The following is a 22018-nucleotide window of genomic DNA, read 5'->3' on the forward strand; positions in this document are numbered from 1 at the left end:
AAACACAAATGAAGTTTCAACACATCGAATCCAGGAAATATTTACAGTTCTCTGAGAATAGTTAAACAAATGTTCATCACTAAATTCTTTGAAATGGGTGCCTTCTTCAGATCATCCTTATCGATATGTTCTCACTTAAAACCCAAACTTTTCAATGAGTTTCTGCACATAAGATTACAAAAAATAATTCTTAATTGATATAATTAGGACGAAACGTTATCTATTTTGCACTAAATGAAAGGAATTTTACTCAAATGTTTGGCATTTTGAATTGATAAGCTGTTTACAAAGAAGCTGATTTAAAATACTCGTTATACAAATAATAGAAAATGATAAATAAATGAGGAATCTTTATGGAAAAAAGCAAGTTAAAACTCGAAATGTGCACTCAATGCATTCATAGCTAAGTGTAATCTCAATACAAATCGAATACAAATACAAATACAAACCAAATATAAATAGTATATGCATTAATGTTCACAACAGTTTAATCAAAAATGGCATATTTACAATTTACAAGCAAAATAAATATATTAAAAAGAAAACATTTAATAAAACCAAATATTGATATTGATGTTGAATGAATACAACCGTGTAAAGTCCTAAAAAAAAAAAAACACAAAAATGATTACTCGTACCTACATAAATAATTGTATGTAGAAACTCAAATACGAATATGCAAATTTAAATAATTAATTAACTTAAACGGTACTCAAACACACAAGAACACACACCCACACCCACACCAACACCCACACACAAAAACACGTACAATATTGATGTGAGTAATTGCAGCAAACACCACCACAGCTTCGAGCTATTCAAAAATAAATGCAATATTTTAAAAATACATTAGAAATTCATAATTTATTTGAAGATTATTTTATTTAAGTCGACAGCCTGATGAAAGCCAAAATGAATATTTATTTCTATTCTTGCAACAGGAGTTTTTCTGTTTATATGTGTCCAAAGTAGGTCTCATGCTCAAACCAGCTGCCACGGAAATTCCTCAACACATAACGACGAGCTGATTCTAAAAATATATTCAGTAATACCAATGGCCAAAATGTAGCAAAATACCGGATAATAACTACAAAGGATTAAACAAATTATTTTCTTATGATTAATTTGTGAAAATTGATAATGAAATAAACTCACTCAACTGGCGAAATACGTAAGTATGTTGGATAATCCAAGACGGTGAGGAAAAAACCAAAGCAAATCATATAAATGACTGCAATGTTTAAGCGCATGTTGCCAAAGCCATGGGTAAATAGATTTGCACGTCCTGTTTTGGCCAATATGAGATTGATGCACTGCATAATAATAAATGTGATGACGACAACTGTTAAAGTCTTAATCTCCAGCAGCCTGCGAGCCCCACTTGTCTGCAAAGGGGTATTCAAAATAATTCATAATGAATAACTTATGCTAATGAGAACTTACCCATTCTTGACCATATGAGTCGACCAAATCATTGACGGAATAGTCGTACCACTCAACGCTGAGGCCAATTAAAGTTCTGGGTAGAAATCCATTATGGGCCATGTAAACAAAGTAGGAAGTAAAGACGGCACAGGCCTCAATCAAACCCACATGTATAAAAGCCACAATAATAATGCTAACAAGTGGATAGTGTTAAGAAATATGTTGTTCGATTCAAAGCAACAATTACCGTCTGTTGAATAGAAAGTCTTCATAGATCTTGGGCTTGTGTTCCATTAGGTTTTCCTCCGGTGGTTCATAAAACAGCGATAAGGCTGGCAACTAGAAACAAATATTAAAGTTGATTTTCTGATTGATTTTTTTCCCACCCACCAATCCAACCAAAAAATTCAAAATCAACGAGACGATCAAGAACAAGCGAAATGGAATCATCAGCAAAATGAATGACAAGTGTATCAATAAGCTTGCCATGCTCGGTGATAGGGTGTAGACCAACGCCTTCTTCATATTCTCGAAGAGCAGACGACTCTCCTCAATGGCATCCACAAGTGTCACAAAATTGCTGTCCAGCAGTGTGATATCGGCACAGGATTGACTTGTCTGCGAGGCGGCCCTCGCTGACACGCCCACATTCGCACGTCGAATGGCGGAAGAGTCGTGGACAGAGGTGCCAATAGCGGTGACAATAGCGCCCATTTGCTGGCAGAGATCGACGAGCATATAGCGCTGCTGCACACCAATTGCCGCAAAGACCAGATCCGCATGGGCGAGCAGCAGCTGCCTGGCATACCAACGCTGATGATGCAGTTTCTTGTGCCAATTCTTCATATCAATGGCCGCAGCGGTGATCATGCTGCAGTTCACCTGTGATTCGGGTATGCCCAGGCGCATGGCCACATCCTCAACGGTCTCGCTGTTCTGCCCAATCACGCCCACCGCCCGGGCTATGGCCCTGGAAAAGCTTAGATCGGCTCGTGTGATAAGGACCAGCTTGATGCCAGCACTGCGACAACGATCCACGCCTTGCCTCACATTATGGCTGGGCGGATCGTAGGTGGCAATGAGACCCAAGAAACACAACGAATTGCAATATGCACTCATAAATTGTTCATATTTCCTTTTGTTATTGCAATCAAAGTCCTCGGAGATTAGAGCCATCATTTGCTCATCAGGCTGCAGGATCTTCGAGCCAAAGGCATACGTGTGTCGTCCCGCCAGCTTTAACTTCAAGCCCACATTGGAAACGATTCTTCGCTCAATTGCGTCCAGTTCCACTTCATTATTGTTGATAAAACAGGTACTGCTGTAACTCAGTACGACACTCCAAAAACCTCGAATGATGAGCAGATACTCATCATTGAGTGTCCTGTGAACGCTCAGCTGTAAATGGGTTAGAGGATCGTAGGCCTTAGAAGCAACTGTCTCATACTGACTTCGAAAATCTAAAATATCTGTAAAGACGCGCATGCCAAATAGGAACAAGGCTCTGTCATAGTCACTACCGTCCAGAGTCTGCTCCATGCGGGGCACGCCCTTCTGGCCGGGACTGAAGATAGCTCGATTGCACAGCACCGATGCACGAATGAGCTGCCAAAATGGCTCGTTCTCACTGAACTGATGACGATGCTGCACAGATTCCAGCGCTCCATTCACAAATATATCCGACACTCGCCAGCTGCGCATTGTCATAGTGCCAATTAAACTGCTAAACAACACCGTTGTTAATCCCAGTGTGGAGGCTGCCTCCATATTCCGAACATAGCAGCCCTTTTCCAGCAGCGTAGCTCGTGTGCGCCACAGTCCAAAGTACATCAGAATGGGCAGATAGATGGGTGACAGGGTAATCGTCAAGCTCACGTTGAACTCGATCAACATCTGCAAAGTCAAACCCTCCAGCGAAATCGTACAAACCAATATAAAAAACATCAGAATACAGATGATATGTGTATAATAAGTGATCTGTATAAAGGAGATTAACTTAGGTCAAACTATGATAACAAATTTCTAGTTTTTCAAAGTATAATTTTAGCCTGAATTTCGAGTTTGAGCCATGATCAAAAACTTCGGTCTTTTATAAATCGGATCACCTTAAACCAAGTTATGACTCTGGAAAGCTTTAACCCGAATCTGGAAGCACTTCAGGGTATATTTTGAACATGAATTTCGAACCAGAAGCACTTTTCCAATATTAAGTATACAATTTATCTAGCCATGATCAGACAACATTTGATTCTTCAGTAAATGTATAGCTAGAAACCCCTATTTATATTCTCAGATTACGCAGAGTATCGCTAACCTGTTGAATATGCTTGCGTGATCTGCTTCGAGAACGTGTCTCCATGTTCAAACTGGCCATGACACCCACTTCGGACTTATCGCCACAGGCAATCACAATGCCCCGTCCGTGTCCCTTTGTCACATGGCTGCAGGCAAAGCCCACATTCCTCCCTGCCCATTTATTTTGATGCGTGAACTCGGGATCAATTAGGACAGAGACGGAGTGTCCGGTGAGGGCCACGTTGTTCACCTCCAGGTCATGTGATTCAAAGAATCGGACATCGGCCGCTATGCGTTCGCCATATGTGATCTGTAATATATCACCAAGGACAACGTTTTCGGCTTTTATAATCTGGTTACGTCCATCTCTGAGAACCGTGCAATACATGGGCATTAAATCTTTAAAAGCCAGAGCAACTCCATAATCGTCGTTGGCCTGGATCTGACGAAAATAGCCCACGGCTAAAAATAAGATAACGAAAAGTATTCCAATTACGCCAAACTCATGTACGATTTTCGATTCCCTTGGCGATTGCAGCTCAATATGGTACAGGACGAAGCAGCCAATTATATCGACAAATAAAATGCGACCAGTGCCATAGAAACAGTTTCTCAAATAACTTCGAATTCTCGATTCTGGCCTAAGCAATGTGAACTTGTTTTTCCCATATAATATAAGGCGCTTGTTTGCTGTCGCTGTTGTTAGTCCCTCAAAATTTTGATCCTTTTTTAAACGGTTTCAATGGAGTATTTCAATTTTTAGACTCACTTTTGTAACAGAGGATTGCAGTTCTTCACATAATCTAGAAAATTCGATAATGTGCCAATACTTATCACGAAATGTATTCATTTCTGGATAGTTGATGGAAATAAATTAATATTTTTCTAATTAGACGATATTTTTAGGTTCCAATACTTTGCATATGAACATAGATTTCAAGGGCTACATTGAGTTATTATTGCAGGACTGCTATTTGGCATGCTTCAATTTACGCGAAACTTTTCCGCTTTGTAAATGAAAAACCAAAAGCTTTTCCGTGTTCGCGAATTGGACACCTGCCTGATTATATTCAGCTGAGTTGCCTGGAAACATTTGACACCTCTTGAAGAAGCGACTGTTTTGTGTATTATTATTGTTATATCTACACATATAATTTCGCAAGTGAGTACGTATAAAATCGATATGACATTGTTTTTAAAATCGGTAATAATCGTAAAATATTTGCCAATGTTGACACATAAAGTGCCGGATGCGACATCTGTATCCTTTGGCCTTGTTCTTGTTGTTGTTGTTGTCATTCAGAATGAGGCCACATTGTGCCGTCAACTGGAAAAACAAGCTGAAATATACCTTTGAGAGAAGTTGGCTTCTCCGCGATATTGATATCGCCTGATGGTTTGCGTTGTGCTTTATTGCCCCATTTAATAAGCCATTAAAATTTTGATTGCGCCAATGTAAAACACACATAAAATATGCATTTGTATGGAAGAATACGTATCTTCATAAAGACATATGTATGTACATAGTACAAGGTACATAGTTAAACCAATAAATTGGTGCATTTTTTGAGATTAAAGATTAACATGCATCTCTGCCATAATTGGTGTTTTCAAATTTAAGCACAGTTTTTATCTAGATGAAGATTGCATCAGTTTTGACAAAGTTATAGAAGTGAACAATTTTAAGCACATCGAATTTTAATACATATCCATAGAGTTTAGATATACGTCCTCAACTTGTAGAAGATTTAGCAATTAATAGTTTGAAGTGAGCTTTGAGTGCACAAAAGTTTAAGCAAGCCTTGCAATACAAAGTAGAAACTTTTGCAACAACTATCATTTTTTCAGACTAAACACAACCTCGAACTCGAAAATAGTTTAGCTAGAAATAATTTTAAAAAATATACACGATAAACACTTAAGAATTGATACCTTTGAACCACATTATAAAAGAGTTTCAAATTACAAGTGTTTCTCTTTCGATTGTCAAATAATTATGAAAGTTTTAAGTTTAATTTTCTTCATCGCAGGCACGCTGCTCGTTAGTCATGCCGCAGATCGAGAGTGTAAGTTGATTATATATGATATTATAATGAAATAACTGCCGACCTCAACTGTAGATAAGGTATTTTGCCACTGGGATATTGAGTCGAACAATCGGATGTCGCTTAGCACTTTTAGATTGTACTCGATTGACACACAGCTCTGCAACCATATTGTTTTTGGCTCCGCTACAAGTTTGGATCCAAAGGGATCCGGTGAATTAAGCATTATCAACGAGGAATTGCTTGTAAAAAATGGTAAGCAGCAATTTAAATCATCCCAAAGTATTAGTTTTATATTTGAAATATATTAGGACTCTTGGAGCAAATCGTAAACATGAAACGTGATAATATTAAGACAATTCTCTCCATTGGTGGTGGGAAGGATCAGTCGAACATGTTCTCCAAGATGGCAGCCGAGGTAAAGCAACGCGACAAATTCTATGCATCGCTTATCAAGTTCCTCTACAAATGGGAATTCAATGGCATTTTCATCGACTGGGAGTACCCCATGCGAGACGATCGCAATAACTTTGCCAACTTATTGAAGGAACTCCGAGTAATGTAAGAAACAAACTAATGAAAAAATGAGACAATATTTTCAATATCCTTGCCTTAAAGTCTACACGAACATCACTTTATGATTATGGTTGTGGTTTCTGCCCGCTTGGACGCAGTGACTCTGGCCGCCTATGACATTCCCCAAATAGCAAAGAATGCTGATTTTATGGTCCTAAATACCCATGATGGCCACGATCCATATAGCCGTCAACTTAACTACAACGCGCCACTTTATGGCAACGGCAGCCGGAGTGTGGAGCGCAGTGTTCTCCACTGGGTGAAGCATGGCAAGATACCAGCGAAGCTACTGCTTGGTCTGCCGCTCTTTGTGCACACCTACACCCTGGACGAGCTGAGCAATACGATGGTGGGTGCTGCAAGCAAGGGACCGGGTCGCCAGCATGAATATTCCAGCCGGCCGGGATTCATGACCGTTGGCGAGTTCTGCCTGCAGGCATCCAAGTGGGAGAAGAAATACGACAAGCTGGCCGAGGTGCCCTATGCCTACGGCGATGACCAATGGGCTAGCTATGAGAATGGACGTAGCCTCAGTGCAAAGTTGCATCTGGCCATGAAACATGGTTTGGGTGGCGCCATGGCCTGGTCCATCGATGCCGACGACTTCGAGGGTAGATGCGGCGAACGCTTTGGACTGCTCCGGGTGATCATCGCATTAATTGGCGATCCGAACACGCTCACCACTCAGGCACCAACCACCGAAGGTTTCGGTCTGTGTCCACAGGATGGCTTCTTTAGGCATCCGTGGGACTGTCGGCTGTATCACGAGTGTCGTCATGCTCAACGCACCGACTATGAATGCCCTGTCGGCGACTATTTTGTTGAGGAGCTTGCTCAGTGCCAGCCCTCGAAGCAAGTGAAATGCAATCAGAACTTTGTCACCTGGCGACCAGGCGATGATGGCTACAACTATCACAACCTGCCACTGAATCTAAAGATTGTTCAGTGAACACCAACCATTATTGATAGACAAAAATAAAATTTTTCGTGTAAACCCTGGTGTTAAATGGGTTTCAGCACTTTACTATATTGACATAGTTGCAGCTATTCGAGCTGTAGTCGAACTGGAGACCTGTGGGACAATTGAACTTGAAAGTGGTGCCAGCATTGCAGTAGTAGAACTTGGAACAGTTGTGTGCATCTCGCACATAGCCCACATCCGCTGGGCAACTATAATCCTCAATTGCGCTTTGTCGCTCTGTGTTCACCAGCCCAGTTGGAGTCTCCCGGTCAAAGAGCACCCGATTGATTTCGTGCAGCAGGGTATAACGAGTCTTGTTGCCATCGCAGTTGCCTCGGAAATCATCGGATTCCAGTGACCAGATCATAATGCCGCCTAGCTTCTGCTCCATGGCATACTGTGCTTTCAGTTGCAGGCTGCGCTCGTTCTCGTAGCCCACCCACTGGCGATCTTTGTATGCGTAGGGCACCTGCTGCTCTTCGTCCCACTCCTGCGTCCATTGCTCCTTTTGCATGAGGCCGCACAACTCGTTGTAGCCCAGGACACCAGGCTCCCTCGAGAATGGTCCCGCAATGCCGCGACCAATGTGTGCAGCTCCTGGCAGATGATCCGCGGCTGTGGCCAGAGTGAAGGTGCGTCCGTAAAACGGCACGCCGAGATGCAGTTTTTCTGGCGGTGCTCCGGCACCTAACCAATATTTAACAACAGCATCCACATTCAGCTGGCGCTCCCGTTTCGTTGCATCTTTTGCTCCAGCGTAGAGGGGTGCATTTATGCCCACTGTCGCATCCCAAGAACCGTGTAGATCATAGGCCATAACGTTAATCAAATCCAGATACTGCGATATGGCGGGTATATCATAGGATATCTCAGCCGAAAACTCAGCTGATCCTACGGCAGCGCTAAGCATGTAACCAAACGGATCCAGTCCCTCCTTGAGTTCCTTGAGCAGGGTTATATAATTCTCGCGGTCATTACTCTCAGAGGACTTGTGACGCTGTCCAGGATATTCCCAGTCCAAGTCAATTCCATCGAAACCATGACGCTGTATAAACTGAACGGTCTGCTCGATGAAGCGAGCACGTTTCTCCGCATCGCTGGCTACGATCGAGAAGTGCTGGGAGCCCTCATTCCAACCGCCAACGGCAACAAGTGTTTTCAGTGTCGGATTCTTCAATTTGAGCGCATTGAATTTCTTAATATTGCCACGGCCACCATTATCCTCCAGATCCAGATAGGGATCAATGATGCGCAGCTCGCCAGTCTCATTGATGCCGAGGAAAGCGTACACCAAGTGGGTGCATAGAAACGGATCAATGTCCTCCACACCAAACTTACCCTCACCGGGCCGATAAACGCTCCACGTTCCCTGATAGCAAATAACGTGCTCTAAAAGTGAACATATAAATTAATATTTAACATATATAATAAGCGTGAAAAGGAACTTACTTTCTGGCTCGGCTGCTCCTGCAACTGCATTAAGCAGCATTGCTATTATTAGTAATATAAAAGACAACATTTCAAGCGAATCTTTTGGCATCTTTGTTCATAATTCAACTTGGTGGCCGCCTTTTATACGTTTTACAATATCAACAAGATACTCGCGTTAAGTGAAAGATGTTGTAAAATAAAAACGATTGTATACATGGTTATTATTATGTACATAAGAATGCTACAACAACGTAGCAATAAATATAATCAATGTGTTTATTCTTGCACTAACAGCAAGGCAAATACAATAATGATGACCTAAGACAACAACGAGGCAGTTACACGATTTGAAGGCCAAACTGTCAAGCTGCCAAGTGTGACCAGCCATTGCCAACGCGTAAATGCTGCACTTAAAACTTTTTCAGCTTGGACAGTTGATTGTTGCGACGCAGAGCCATTTTTCGCAAGCGGCGCCAATACTGTTTGGTATCAGGATCTAGCTCATCTAGCGGCACAATGCGTTCCGTGTTGAGCGTCCACAGCCAATCAGGGTATTCGGCGTCCGGTTTGAGCTGCAAGAACAGAGCACATTTAATGGTCATGCTCCTTGAATGCGCTAGTCACACTCACCTTAACATCCTCGCCAGTTTTCATGTAGTTGCTGCCACACACATAATTTACCAGCTTATTGGCATCCGTTTCGACCGGTATTATCTTCTTCTCCATGATGGGTCCCAGCTTGCCGAGTTTCTTCTTTTTGCCCGCTAATAACAAATAAAAATGTTAACACACTGGCCACATTTCCACACATTTTTGGACTCACCTGCTCCCACAGCCACCGGCTTGACCGCATAACAGCGAGCAGCTGTTGTTGTTGCTAGACGCTGTCGCAACAAATTAAGTGCCATCGTTAAATTGTTCATTTTTGTGTTGGCTTTGCATTAAACTTCAATATTAATTGTCTTTATATTACAGTATCATTGTATTTAAGGGGAAAATGAACGTCGTTCACACAGTTGTTGTATAACAGACCACCAAATGCGCAAACGGTCACACTGCGAAAACCTATCGAAATCAACCCTGAACCGGCAAAAAACACGATAACAAAATTATAAAATTCTACACCAGATGCCATTACATGCAACAAAATGCCGATAATAAAACTGCGAATGCCTTCGAATCGAACGCTGGGCAATATTTGCGTTTATGGCGCCGTCATCTCCATTTCGGCTGTGATGTATATGCGATGGCGGCTCGAGGATCGCGTCCGCTCAACCGAATACTATAAATTGGCACTGAAAACACTGCGTCAACACAAGGGTAAAAGTCGTAAATCTTCAATGAAAATGTAAACAAATACGAGTATTGATATTTGAAATTTGTAGGAGCTATCGGGCTGCTGGGCGAACCGATTAAGGAATCCGGTTTTGACATGTCCAATGTGAATAACACGTGTGATGCGAACCAGGCACAACTCGAGATTTCGGTGCGTGGACCCAAGGACAAAGGCACCGTCTTCTTCTGGGCCACAAATAAGCTAGAAAGTGGCTGGCTCATCGATCGACTGGAGCTGGAGACGAAACAGCATCCCAACAAGCGTTTCCTGCTGAAGAAGCCAAATGACTCCGAATCGCCTACAGATCCGGAGTACCAGCAGCAAAATTCCACAGAATTACCATCAGGGGATCGGAATTATACGGTACAGCAATATCCACAGCCAATACCATTACATCAGCCGGAGGAACCGGCGCCATATGTCCATACGGCGGATGGTGGTCGCATGGGTTAAAATCAAAAAATTAAATACTTGTTGAAATTTCTTTAATTTATTCTCATTAAATTTGACTATGCAAGCGTTCTTAAACTTGTAATATATTAATTAGTATAAAAAAAAACGTTCAAAATACAAAACCAAAGTCTTTTGTTGCTAAACACAAAGAACGTTTTGTTTTGCAATTTATGTTTGTTTTTTTTTTTATTAGCTGTTGAATTAATTAAATTATTGTTCGTTTTTAATAAAAGTGTATTTATCGTTACTTGTTTTTCTTTTCTTTTTTTTATACTGTTATTTGTTTGCAAGGTGCTGTCTCACTTAAGATTTAACTGATGCCAGCTCTTCTAAATTTATAATACATTATTTTGAAAGTGCATGCATTCCATTATTATTATTATTAATAATATTATTATTGTTTTCATATAAAAAACACACGCTTAATTAAACGATAAAGGCGACTGTTGGCGGCGATTGTGACTGTAAAATGCAGATGCAATCAACCAAGTTGAATTGATTTCATAGTAGATTTATGCATATATATCTATATATCCACTTTCATCGTAATATATATAACAGATAAGAAATGTATGCATGTGTGTTGTATATATATGTATATATGTATGTGTGTGTGTGTTTATATATATAAATATATATATAAAAAGAATAAGCAAATCAAAGACAATTATTACACAAGCGCCAAACATTTAACGATCGTAAATAGTGTGTTTTTCTCGTATGGTTTCGATCAGTGATCATCATTTCTCTCGCTTTGTTATCGCAAGTGGAAGACTGTTGGGTCTCTTGGGCAACGGAGATGCTGGCGTGCCACATCCACCTTCTACTCCGGCTTCCGCTTGCTGCTCTTGTTCTTATTGCGTCTTCAACTCCTTGCCAATGCTGTACGAGACAATTTTGCTCCAATCGATCTTGGTCCGAGTGATGGGCAATTGTCGTCGCATCGCCTTGAATGTGGTATCTGACATCGTCTGATAGTTCTCCGAAATGGCCAATTGATACTCATTCTCGGCCTCCTCAATCAGGCGGATGACCTCATTGGCCAACTGCTGTTCGTTGGACACAACGAGACTTTCGCGACAATCCTTGGACGAGACCAGCTGGACATTGCCATCCTCATAGTAGTGCACTTGGACCTTTAGCACACCCTTCAGCTCCGCTGTGCCGCTGCCAGGCTGGAAGGTAACGTGCCACTGCGAACGCCATCGGCCATTCCAATAGTTCTTCGGCTGGAACTGATGATCCTCAATGCAAATGGTCAGCGTCACCTGATTGCCCTGCGAATTGCCGAACACCGAGCTGACCTATAAGGAATTAAAGTACATATATCAATAAATTACAGCTTTAAATATATTGATTAACATACGCCATGTCGATAGTGATTGGCTGTATATGCAAGCGCTGCGAGATCGAGAGCAGCGCGCCACGTTTCCGAATTGGCATCGGCCTCCAGATCCTGATAGTCTGACGCCTCTTTGCGTAGGTGATCGTACTTGAAGGATTGCTTTGTGCGAGGATCATAGAAGCGACCGTTGCCTGCAACAAAAATACACACACAAAGAAACCCATATCAGTGAATCAGAAAAGATAATAGATATAAGTGATAAGCGTGTGCAATATCATTATGGAAATATATATTATATTCGACTTTCAAATACTTTAACAAATTGCAAATATGAGTTGGTTATTCATCAAAAGATTAAATGATTAACAAAAAGTGAATTTTTCATTTAATCTACGTAAATTTTATTTGTAACTTGTGTTTCATAATTTTGTCAAAATTTACTACTAATATGATCTAAAGGAAATATTTAAACTAATCTAATTTTTAGTACTCGAATCAAAACAAATTTGAAATTTTAATTCGATATTCGATGACAACCCTGCAGTTTTTCATGCATTTGTATGTAGAGTATGCGGGTGTGTTTTTATTTTCTCTATTTATGCCCATTTATGGTAAACGCAACAAAATCAGAAGCGAAGCGAGGCAACTCTAAACTCCCCCTCCCCATTCCCTACACATCCGCACCCATCCAACGACAGCTGGTGAATAACTGCTGTTGGCATACGCACCTAAATCGTTATATTCGGAGATGATCGCGTTGTGTTCGCTGCCCTCAACGCGAACGGGCGTCAACTGGTCCTTGTTATATTGGGAGAAGGCGTGGCTGGCGCCATCCTTGAGCAGCCCATCGTTTTTCAGCAGTTCGCGGACATCGTTGAACACCTCGTTGAATTCGCCGGGCGGCGCATGCAGTATAAAATCGGACACAATGCGCACCTTTTCCGTGTCTGTAATCTGTGTTGGTTCCATATTTCTATTATTATTATTGTGGTTATTTCGATGGGTGATTCACGACTGGTTTTTGGGGCAGTGTTTGGTTTTTCTCGCTGCTGTTGTGGTTGTTGTTGTAGTTTCGCTTTAGTTATCGAAACTTCAAGTATTTATTGTGTGTTTCGCACATGTGCTTTTGCCACTGTTCAGTTGTAGTTCATTGATTTTTTAGTAATATAAAAGTTAATCCGGCCTTTTTTCTTTTCGTTTTCAACCAATTAATGAGAAGACAATGAACGATGACGATGACAGTCTTTTTCGCTTGGTATTTTTTTGTTAGTATCTTTGCTGGTCTCTCTAATCAGGGCTGCCAAAACTATCGATTACTTACAGATCGCCAAGAAAAAATGCCAAAAAATTAAGACAAAATAGTTTGATTCTAAATTCAGTACGTCATCCTGAGTAGCATTTAAATCATATGGGCCAATGAGGTTTACAAAATGCACTTAGCAATTGATTGAATTCACCACTAGTTGTAGATGAAACTGAAGTTGTTGAAAAAATTATCAATATCCAGAATTTCAGTTTTTCTGGCTACTTCATATTAAAAAGTGGAATATCTTTCCTTTCCTTTCCGCTGACTTTCGTATGTATCGATATTTTAATTCCAAATTTACTTTGAGTTGTTATTGCAAAAGCAATGAAAAACATTGAGCAACAAATAGTAAATTCTTTAAGTTATGAAGAAAGGTTTGTTTAACATTTATCAACAATACCACTTGTGTCCTTAATCAATTCAACTATCAAAAATTTTCGCACACATTTATAAATATTTACAAAATATGATTATACGAGTGCTATTTGAATTTTAGCGGTTTAAGTATTCGTTAAGCTACGTAGAGTTAACCGATTCGAAGGAGAGTGCTGTAACCGCAACTGTTAAATAACATTAACGTTACTCACTGCCCCTCTCATAATGATGGCGATTTCTATTCGATATATTTTGACGGTTTGCCGCTTTACTCATAGGGTTGCCGCTCGCTCACTCGTCGCGCACTCGCCGCTCATTCTGTCTGTTGCTGTTGAGTTGTGCGGTTGCTCGTACGGACTCTCGCGCGTATTACGCGAGAATTGTTGATTTAACCGTTGCTTTCAAACACGATCGTGAGGCTCTCTGTTGTTGTGTGTTGTGAATAAAAATTGTAACAAAACCAAAATACATGAGAAAAAACCGACTGCATTCAAGTGCTGTTAACACAATTCAAAGAATCGAAACGTGATTATGACTTGCAAACGTCACTAAAAACCGACAACAAAAGTGTCTTTGTACTCACACACACACATACAAACGTGTATGTGTGTTGGTAACAAATCCAACGCTCTTAAGCACTCACACAAGCGCAGAGAGTATATGTGTGTGAAACCACTTTTTACCTGGATTTACCTGTTTGTGCCTAGTGAAATAAGCCGCAGAAGCAGCGAACAAAGCGCACTTCGCAAATGAATAGCAGAGCAAAGAAGAATTCAAACAAGTGAAAGAATCAAAACGAAATAAAATTAAATCAACACACACATAAATAAATACATATATGTATACATATATAAATTAATTGATTTGGTTTGGTTTGTAATTGTTGTAGTATTTGTGTTTGGCATCGGTTGCCATGAAAATGCAGTCTAAACAAACTGCGGACACACACACACAAACAAACAAATACTTATGAGTTGAGTTGCGTTACATTTGAGGTGAATTAACAGAGTGGAAAAGAGAGGGAGTGAGTGCGCGCGCGAGAGAGTGAAAGAGAGAGCGAGCGATAAAGAGCGCAAGTTCAATAGAAACAACGTGAACCTGCGATCGTATCACACACATACACTCACACACGCATACAAGCATCAAATACCAATAGAAAAAATACTGGGTGATTCATAAAAAAAATTACGATGATTTCAACTACGTGAATGTTACAAAGTCCCCACACCCCCTTTCTTCCGCCTCTTTGCGCCAGTGTGTAAACAGAAAGTAATGCAACAAAATGTCGTTACAAAGCAACAACAACAACAATAATAATAATAAAATTAATAATAATAATACTATAAATGCGAATCCCGCTCAACAACAGCCACATCAGCAGCACAAGCGAAAATGTCGCCGGCAAACAACAACCACAAATACAACAACAACAAATCGCACCTGCCCACTATTGCCACGCCCACTGTTGGCATTAGGCTTAATAATCCTGCTACACATTCCCGCCCTCGATGCCCTCGTCTCCAGTTCGAGTCCGTTGCGATATGATAGTTTTGCGGGCGATAATCGAAAGCCCGCCTTCAAAAACTGTGCAGAATATGCGCCATCCGTCAAGGAGGAACAGCCGGAGAATACGTACGTGTTCACCGTGCAAGCAGTCGATCCGGATCCGAATCAGGAGATAACGTACAGTCTTGTTCAGTCCGCCTTCGATCGACCCAAATTCGTGATTCATCCCAATTCGGGTGTTATTATGACGGCGCACACCTTTGACCGGGACGAACCCATCCACGAGAAATTCGTGTTTGTCACCGTGCAAGCGACGGACAATGGACTGCCTCCGCTGGACGATGTGTGCACCTTCAATGTGACCATCGAGGATATCAACGACAATCCGCCCGTTTTCAACAAGGCGCGCTACGACGAATCCATGTCCGAGAATACCATTGTAAGTATTCCCAATCCCACTATTTTATATCTATCTCTCTCGCTCCCTGTCTCTCCATCTCTCTCTCTCTGTTGCGGGTCAAATGCGTGGACCTCGGATTACTGCCGTTTGACCTGCGCGGAGAGCTCATCTCTCGGTGATGTTATATTTTCCTTTTTTTTTGCACAATTTCTAAAGTTAAGATTTGGGATAAAATACTTGTCAAAATGTTGATGACTTTTTTACCTGCACTCTTAATAATACGTTGAACTCTCCTAATTTTCTAAATTTCAAGGCGATTTATTTGAGTGCACTTAGTAGAAATGCAAAAATTAACTTCATTTGTGATGTATAAATGTGTAGATATTTTGATAGTACATCAACAAGTATATACACATGTATATAAATGGTATCTATATAAAGTAGCTCTGCAATATTAATTGTAGGGTGCCTTAACCAACTGAAAGTAGCCCCCGCACAACACACACACACATACACACAAATAGTTAGTTAAGTCAGTTTTTCAGACAGACTCGAGACTCGTTTGGCAGCTTTCATGAAGTGCAACAGATACAAATAGAGATAGAGACACAGATAGAGATAGAGCGGTTCAAGGGGCTTCAAGGTTTCGCGATTGACTCATCGACTCCAACGAGAGCGAACAATGAACTCAACCTGTGGCCAAAATGGATATCAGCTTTTCCAGTTGAGCGCACAACTCCCACGCCATAATCCCAATCGCAATACAGAAATAGCTGAAGGCTGCAGACTAGGACTACAAACTATTACTTATTAATAGTTATTCTTAATAACAATCAGGCCTTGAACTAGTCTTATAAGTTTCTCTGAAGCTTTAGTTATTCACTTTTGTCAGCTATTATTGATTTTTGCAAATTGTGTTCGACTAATTTAACTAGCGTAAATAAACTTATTCTTATAAAAGACAGTGGTGTCATTTCGTATTTTTTTAAATGAAATGTTAATTCAAGTCATATTATATATATCTTTATTAGCTTTATAGTATATATTATTTGCATTACAAAATACGAATCTGATTTTCTAAATTTACATCTACTTTGCCATAACAAATTTAATAATTTCATTAAAATTTATTTAAATGCGAAAAGCTAATAAGCAACAGTATTTAAAAATAGAAGAAATTTAAAAATAAAATATAAATCAATATATTTTTCTTATATTTAGTATCAGAGAAAAGCAACCACAGTTGTTGCACTCGTAATTTCTGCATTTTCTTTGCATTTGTCGAGGGATTTTCGGTTGTTCGTTGGACTGTTTTCCGGTCAAGAGCTTTCAGTGCAGTTTGACGCCTTGAATTGGCCAGTGAATATAGAACAGAAACGGACTTAACTGATACTTAATTAAAGTGCTAAGAAAATGTGCATCTTTGTGTACTGGCTTCAACTGAGAAAGGAATGTATTCTTTAAGGCATTTTAATGATTGAGTTGAGCTTGCTTCATTTGATTGTAGAAACTAAAACTAATAATATTAAATAAATAATTTATGCAACAAATAGGTTACATAATCATTTGCTTAGTGCAAATCTAAAGCCAAGAATACTTATGTGTTTTTAATTAGGGGTTTTTTAGGGTGTTTTTCTATATTGAATTTCGAATCGAATTTTCTGCTTTTTTTTACTTGCAGCTCGACGCTGTCGTCATGTCGATCAGTGCGAGCGACTTTGATGATCGCAACAACAGCATTGTGGAGTACGAGATATTGAGGGAGCGTGACTTCCAATACTTCCGCATCGATAAGGAATCGGGCATTATCTATCTGCATCGGCCGATCGATCGACGACCCGGCCAGACATATACGATAAATGTGCGTGCGTATAATATTGTGCCGGATCCATTGCAGGAGGCGCACATCGAGGTGCGAATCCGTGTGGTCGAATCATCCATAAAGCCACCCTCATTTGTCGATCCCATTGACGAACCGATCTACCTGAAGGAGGATCTCAAGAATTTCTCGCAACCGATTGCAACGCTGCGCGCCGTTTCCAACATGCCCGATAAACCGGAGGTGATCTTTGAGTTGATCACGGGTCGAACGGAGCCGACGAACAACAAGAATACCTTTGTGTTCAATCAGATTGGCAACGAGGTGACCATCAAGCTGGGCAAGATGCTCGACTACGAGGCCATCACGGACTACACGCTGACAATGAGTGTGCGCAACACCTTCGAATTGGCCACCGAGCATCAGATCAAGATCAAAGTGGAGGACGTCAACGATAATATTCCCTTCTTTACGGAAGTCAAATCGGGCACGATATTGGAGAATGAACCACCCGGCACACCCGTGATGCAGGTCCGAGCCTTCGACATGGACGGAACACCAGCGAATAACATCATCACATTCGAGCTGGCCGATAATACGGATTATTTTGCCATCGATCCGCAGACGGGCAACATTACGGCGCTGACCACGTTCGATCGTGAGGAACGTGACTTCTACAATGTGAAAGTGAGCGCAACGGATAATTCGCCGTCGAGTCTGTTCAACAACGGGGATCACAATCACGGCTATCAGGTGTTCCGCATCTCTATTGGCGACAAGAACGATCACAAGCCACATTTCCAGCAGACAACGTATCTGGCGGATAAATTGCTCGAGGATGCGAATACCAATTACGAGGTGATCGAGGTGAAGGCGGAGGATGAGGATAATGCTTCCCAAATAGTGTATAGCATTGAGAGTGGCAATGTGGGTGATGCCTTCAAGATTGGCCTGAAAACGGGCAAGATTACGGTTAATCAACGACTCGATTACGAAACCATCACGGAATATGAACTGAAAGTGCGTGCTTTTGATGGCATCTACGATGATTATGCAACGGTTGTCGTTAAGATCGAGGATGTCAACGATAATCCGCCGCTGTTCAAGAAGGAATACAGCATCACCATTCAGGAGGGACCCGTGCAATCGAACGAATGCATTCTCATCATTGAGGCATACGATCCGGATATCAAGGATCGCACTGCAGATCAGCACATAACGTACTCCATCGTCAAGGAGGACCACAAACGACTGCTGACCATCGATAATAGCGGCTGTCTGCGTCTCATTCAGCCCCTCGATCGTGATCCGCCCAACGGGCATAAGAGCTGGCAGGTGCTGATCTCGGCCAGCGATCAGGATGGCGTTGGCACCACGCTCAAGTCGGTGAAGCCCGTGATTATCACACTGGAGGATATCAATGATAATGCACCGTTCCTCATCAATCAGATGCCCGTCATCTGGCAGGAGAATCGCAATCCCGGCCAGGTCGTTCAACTGCTGGCCAATGACTACGATGAGCCCCAGAATGGACCGCCCTTCACGTTTGGCATCGACAGCGATGCCTCGCCCGACATCAAAACGAAGTTCAGCATCGACAACGATTATCTGTTTGCCAACGTTCAATTCGATCGCGAAATGCAAAAGGAATACTTTATACCCATTCGGATCAGTGATGCGGGCATTCCCAAGCAGAGCTCGGTTAGCATTCTCCATCTGATTATCGGGGATGTGAATGATAATGCAATGTCGGAGGGATCATCGCGGATCTTTATGTACAACTACAAGGGCGAGGCACCCGACACGGATATTGGACGCGTCTTTGTCGATGATGACGACGATTGGGATCTGGATGACAAGCACTTTCAGTGGAAGAGCGGCATTCCACACGAACAGTTCCGTTTGAATCCGAGCACCGGAATGATCACCATACTCGAGGGCACCAGCGAGGGTGAATACATGCTGGAGTTCACTGTGACCGAGGATTCAACGCTGATCCCTCGACACTCTGTGGACGCCGATGTGACTGTGTTGGTGCGTGAATTGCCCGAGGAGGCGGTGGACAAGAGTGGCAGCATTCGTTTCTACAACATCACCAAGGAGGAGTTCATCAGTGTGCCGCGAGATGTGCTCGCAGATGATGCCTTCTCGCTCAAGGATCGATTGCAGCACTCGCTGGCCAAACTCTTCAACACATCCGTCTCGAATGTGGACGTTTTCACGGTGCTCCAGAATGAGAATCGTACACTGGACGTGCGCTACTCGGCTCACGGTTCACCCTACTATGCGCCGGAGAAGCTCAACGGAATGGTGGCGCAGACACAGCAACGGTTAGAGAACGATTTGGATCTGCAAATGCTTATGGTCAACATTGATGAGTGTCTGATTGAGCGCCTCAAGTGCGAGAGCTCCTGTACCAATGAGCTGCACAAGAGCTCCGTGCCCTACATGATCTACTCCAACACCAGCTCCTTTGTCGGCGTCAATGCGTTCGTCCAAGCGCAGTGTGTCTGTGATGCACTGCCTCCGATCTCGCCCTGCCTCAATGGCGGCTCGCGTCGTTATGGCGAGAATGATGCCTGCGATTGCATCGATGGCTTTACGGGTCCTCACTGTGAACTCGTCTCCGTTGGTTTCTATGGCAATGGCTATGCCTTCTATGAGCCCATCTCGGCCTGCGACAACACCCGCATCAGTTTGGAGATTGCGCCACAGCACGAGCAGGGGTTGATCATGTATTTGGGACCACTGAACTACAATCCGCTGTTGCCGCTGACCGACTTCCTCTCGCTGGAACTGGACAAGGGTTATCCGGTGCTCAGTGTGGATTACGGATCGGGCATGGTGCGCATTAAGCATCAGCATATCCAATTGCAACCGGGTCGATCCTATCAACTGGACATTATACTGCAACGGGCAAGCATCGAGATGACCGTGGACAATTGTCGTCTCTCCACCTGCATGAGCCTGGGTGCACCCCAGGGACCAAATGAATTCCTCAACGTCAACTCTCCGCTGCAGCTGGGTGGTACTCCCGTGGATCTGGCGCAATTGGGCCGTCAACTCAACTGGACGCATACACCAAATCAGCAGGGATTCTTCGGCTGTGTCCGCAATCTGACCATCAATGAGCGTACCTACAATCTGGGCATGCCCTCGCTCTCCCGCAACATTGACAGCGGCTGCCAGCGGGCGGTGGCTGTTGCCGTCAGCTTTGGCATCGATAGGAATTTCATCATAGCAATTATCACATGCATTGCACTGCTGCTGATCATCCTGCTTGCGGTGGTTGTGCAGAAGAAGCAGAAGAATGGCTGGCACGAGAAGGACATTGATGATATACGTGAGACGATCATCAACTATGAGGATGAGGGTGGCGGCGAACGGGACACCGATTATGATCTGAATGTGCTGCGCACGCAACCCTTCTACGAGGAGAAACTGTATAAGGATCCACATGCGTTGCATGCTGCAGCAGGCATGCGGGATCCGAATGATATACCCGATATTGGTGACTTCCTTGGTGGGAAGAAGGAGAACTGTGACAGGGACACGGGCGCCAACACCGTGGACGATGTACGGCATTATGCGTATGAGGGCGATGGCAACTCCGATGGCAGTTTGTCCAGCTTGGCCTCGTGCACCGACGATGGTGATCTCAATTTCGACTATCTGTCCAATTTTGGGCCACGATTCCGCAAACTTGCCGACATGTACGGCGAGGAGCCCTCCGACACCGATTCCAATGTCGACGACGATCAGGGCTGGCGCATTTGAACAGACAAGAAATACAACAAACTAAAAACAAAAAACGAGTACGTAGATAGCGAGTACGAAATCGAAAAGACTTTTTTACGATAAGTAGGCAGGAGATGGAGGAGTAGGCGTGGCGCCGGGATTATCGGTACACCGGCTTAGCCGGAACGTATCCAAAACGGTATCAACGGTGTCATGCGCTCCTGGGAAGACATTGCAAATATATATAGATTTTTACTATTGTCGAGGCGCATTGCAAGGGAGCATTTAGTAGGAACACTTTTTTCGTCTGTAATCGCTTAAAAGTGATCTTGATCTTACGTAAAAACTAAAAAAAAAAAAATAATAAAAAAAATAACGATCCACACAAAAACAAAATGAAAATGGAAAACAGAAATCCAAGCTTAGATTTAGCAAAAGCAACTGCGAACAAATCAAAATAGCATTGTTGTCTGTATTTTTTTGAGAAAAAATACAGCACTAAACACAAATATCATTTAGAGTACATTCAAAATCCATTGAAATTAATTTAACAAAAATATATATATGTATTTAACAAAATCAAAATTTTCAACAAATATTCCTACGGCATATATATATATATATATATATATAAATTTAACATAAAAATACACAGTGCATTTGATTTGCATATTCCCAACAATATACAATTAAGCCTTAGTCCTTAATCTTCATTTAGGTCTATAAATATACATGTTCAAGTAATACAAAAGGCATTATTAAATACTTTATGTTTAGGCAAAACAAAATATACAAAACAGAAACAAAACAATACAAAAAACTACCAACTCCAAATGTATTTTTTGGAGCCTCATTGAAACTTCCGTATTGAATTAATAATAATCATTTAAGACAAGTCGATCTAATTTATATGCAAAAGAGAAAAAGAAAATACGAAAAAAAAACACACACATCTTAAAATTTCACTGTACATTTCGTATACATATATTTTTTAATATATATTT

The 22018-nt window shown here is 41.9% G+C and overlaps 7 protein-coding genes across 7 annotated transcripts; 3 read left to right on the forward strand and 4 right to left on the reverse strand.

Moving 5' to 3' along the window:
* Window positions 1-886: 886 nt before the first annotated feature.
* Window positions 887-4573, reverse strand: LOC6559706 (sodium/potassium-transporting ATPase subunit alpha). Its single transcript, XM_001986404.3, has 7 exons — window positions 4493-4573; window positions 3743-4432; window positions 1819-3405; window positions 1676-1767; window positions 1447-1621; window positions 1159-1388; window positions 887-1090 (listed from the first exon to the last, which is right to left on the reverse strand). Exons 1-7 carry the CDS (start codon window positions 4571-4573, stop codon window positions 985-987), a joined length of 2961 nt encoding a protein of 986 aa, XP_001986440.2. The 3' UTR covers window positions 887-984.
* A 966-nt stretch (window positions 4574-5539) lies between these two features.
* Window positions 5540-7338, forward strand: LOC6559707 (chitinase-like protein 3). The gene is made up of 4 exons (XM_001986405.3): window positions 5540-5789; window positions 5844-6023; window positions 6080-6329; window positions 6387-7338. The coding sequence occupies exons 1-4, from the start codon at window positions 5720-5722 to the stop codon at window positions 7291-7293; spliced, it is 1407 nt and encodes a 468-aa protein (XP_001986441.2). The 5' UTR covers window positions 5540-5719; the 3' UTR covers window positions 7294-7338.
* On the reverse strand, window positions 7323-8847 carry LOC6559606 (chitinase-3-like protein 1). The gene is made up of 2 exons (XM_001986406.3): window positions 8755-8847; window positions 7323-8694 (listed from the first exon to the last, which is right to left on the reverse strand). The coding sequence occupies exons 1-2, from the start codon at window positions 8843-8845 to the stop codon at window positions 7358-7360; spliced, it is 1428 nt and encodes a 475-aa protein (XP_001986442.3). The 5' UTR covers window positions 8846-8847; the 3' UTR covers window positions 7323-7357.
* Window positions 8848-8933: 86 nt separating this feature from the next.
* Window positions 8934-9676, reverse strand: LOC6560095 (39S ribosomal protein L54, mitochondrial). Its single transcript, XM_001986407.3, has 3 exons — window positions 9560-9676; window positions 9367-9500; window positions 8934-9308 (listed from the first exon to the last, which is right to left on the reverse strand). Exons 1-3 carry the CDS (start codon window positions 9657-9659, stop codon window positions 9147-9149), a joined length of 396 nt encoding a protein of 131 aa, XP_001986443.1. The 5' UTR covers window positions 9660-9676; the 3' UTR covers window positions 8934-9146.
* A 146-nt stretch (window positions 9677-9822) lies between these two features.
* LOC6560096 lies at window positions 9823-10594 on the forward strand. The gene is made up of 2 exons (XM_001986408.3): window positions 9823-10056; window positions 10122-10594. Exons 1-2 carry the CDS (start codon window positions 9885-9887, stop codon window positions 10523-10525), a joined length of 576 nt encoding a protein of 191 aa, XP_001986444.1. The 5' UTR covers window positions 9823-9884; the 3' UTR covers window positions 10526-10594.
* A 619-nt stretch (window positions 10595-11213) lies between these two features.
* Window positions 11214-13062, reverse strand: LOC6560585 (F-actin-capping protein subunit alpha). Its single transcript, XM_001986409.2, has 3 exons — window positions 12599-13062; window positions 11892-12061; window positions 11214-11829 (listed from the first exon to the last, which is right to left on the reverse strand). Exons 1-3 carry the CDS (start codon window positions 12837-12839, stop codon window positions 11380-11382), a joined length of 861 nt encoding a protein of 286 aa, XP_001986445.1. The 5' UTR covers window positions 12840-13062; the 3' UTR covers window positions 11214-11379.
* Window positions 13063-14408: 1346 nt separating this feature from the next.
* LOC6559498 (DE-cadherin) lies at window positions 14409-21565 on the forward strand. The gene is made up of 2 exons (XM_001986410.3): window positions 14409-15496; window positions 17139-21565. The coding sequence occupies exons 1-2, from the start codon at window positions 14834-14836 to the stop codon at window positions 21051-21053; spliced, it is 4578 nt and encodes a 1525-aa protein (XP_001986446.1). The 5' UTR covers window positions 14409-14833; the 3' UTR covers window positions 21054-21565.
* Window positions 21566-22018: the final 453 nt, after the last annotated feature.

Source organism: Drosophila grimshawi, unplaced genomic scaffold (genome assembly GCF_018153295.1).
Source record: "Drosophila grimshawi isolate 15287-2541.00 unplaced genomic scaffold, ASM1815329v1 contig_1367, whole genome shotgun sequence".
Lineage (NCBI taxonomy): Eukaryota > Metazoa > Arthropoda > Insecta > Diptera > Drosophilidae > Drosophila > Drosophila grimshawi.

Coding starts and splice junctions, on each gene's coding strand:
- LOC6559706 (XM_001986404.3), bottom strand. CDS start 4,573: ATGAATACATTTCGTGATAAGTATTGGCACATTATCGAATTTTCTAGA. Junction 1,768..1,818: donor TGAATTTTTTGGTTGGATTG/GTGGGTGGGAAA, acceptor ATTTGTTTCTAG/TTGCCAGCCTTATCGCTGTT. Junction 1,091..1,158: donor TTACGTATTTCGCCAGTTGA/GTGAGTTTATTT, acceptor AATCCTTTGTAG/TTATTATCCGGTATTTTGCT.
- LOC6559707 (XM_001986405.3), top strand. CDS start 5,720: ATGAAAGTTTTAAGTTTAATTTTCTTCATCGCAGGCACGCTGCTCGTT. Junction 6,024..6,079: donor GGAATTGCTTGTAAAAAATG/GTAAGCAGCAAT, acceptor GAAATATATTAG/GACTCTTGGAGCAAATCGTA. Junction 6,330..6,386: donor TTGAAGGAACTCCGAGTAAT/GTAAGAAACAAA, acceptor CTTGCCTTAAAG/TCTACACGAACATCACTTTA.
- LOC6559606 (XM_001986406.3), bottom strand. CDS start 8,845: ATGCCAAAAGATTCGCTTGAAATGTTGTCTTTTATATTACTAATAATA. Junction 8,695..8,754: donor AGGAGCAGCCGAGCCAGAAA/GTAAGTTCCTTT, acceptor GTTCACTTTTAG/AGCACGTTATTTGCTATCAG.
- LOC6560095 (XM_001986407.3), bottom strand. CDS start 9,659: ATGAACAATTTAACGATGGCACTTAATTTGTTGCGACAGCGTCTAGCA. Junction 9,501..9,559: donor GCCGGTGGCTGTGGGAGCAG/GTGAGTCCAAAA, acceptor ATTTGTTATTAG/CGGGCAAAAAGAAGAAACTC. Junction 9,309..9,366: donor AAACTGGCGAGGATGTTAAG/GTGAGTGTGACT, acceptor CTGTTCTTGCAG/CTCAAACCGGACGCCGAATA.
- LOC6560096 (XM_001986408.3), top strand. CDS start 9,885: ATGCCGATAATAAAACTGCGAATGCCTTCGAATCGAACGCTGGGCAAT. Junction 10,057..10,121: donor AACACTGCGTCAACACAAGG/GTAAAAGTCGTA, acceptor TGAAATTTGTAG/GAGCTATCGGGCTGCTGGGC.
- LOC6560585 (XM_001986409.2), bottom strand. CDS start 12,839: ATGGAACCAACACAGATTACAGACACGGAAAAGGTGCGCATTGTGTCC. Junction 12,062..12,598: donor CTCCGAATATAACGATTTAG/GTGCGTATGCCA, acceptor TTTTTGTTGCAG/GCAACGGTCGCTTCTATGAT. Junction 11,830..11,891: donor CCAATCACTATCGACATGGC/GTATGTTAATCA, acceptor AATTCCTTATAG/GTCAGCTCGGTGTTCGGCAA.
- LOC6559498 (XM_001986410.3), top strand. CDS start 14,834: ATGTCGTTACAAAGCAACAACAACAACAATAATAATAATAAAATTAAT. Junction 15,497..17,138: donor CCATGTCCGAGAATACCATT/GTAAGTATTCCC, acceptor TTTTACTTGCAG/CTCGACGCTGTCGTCATGTC.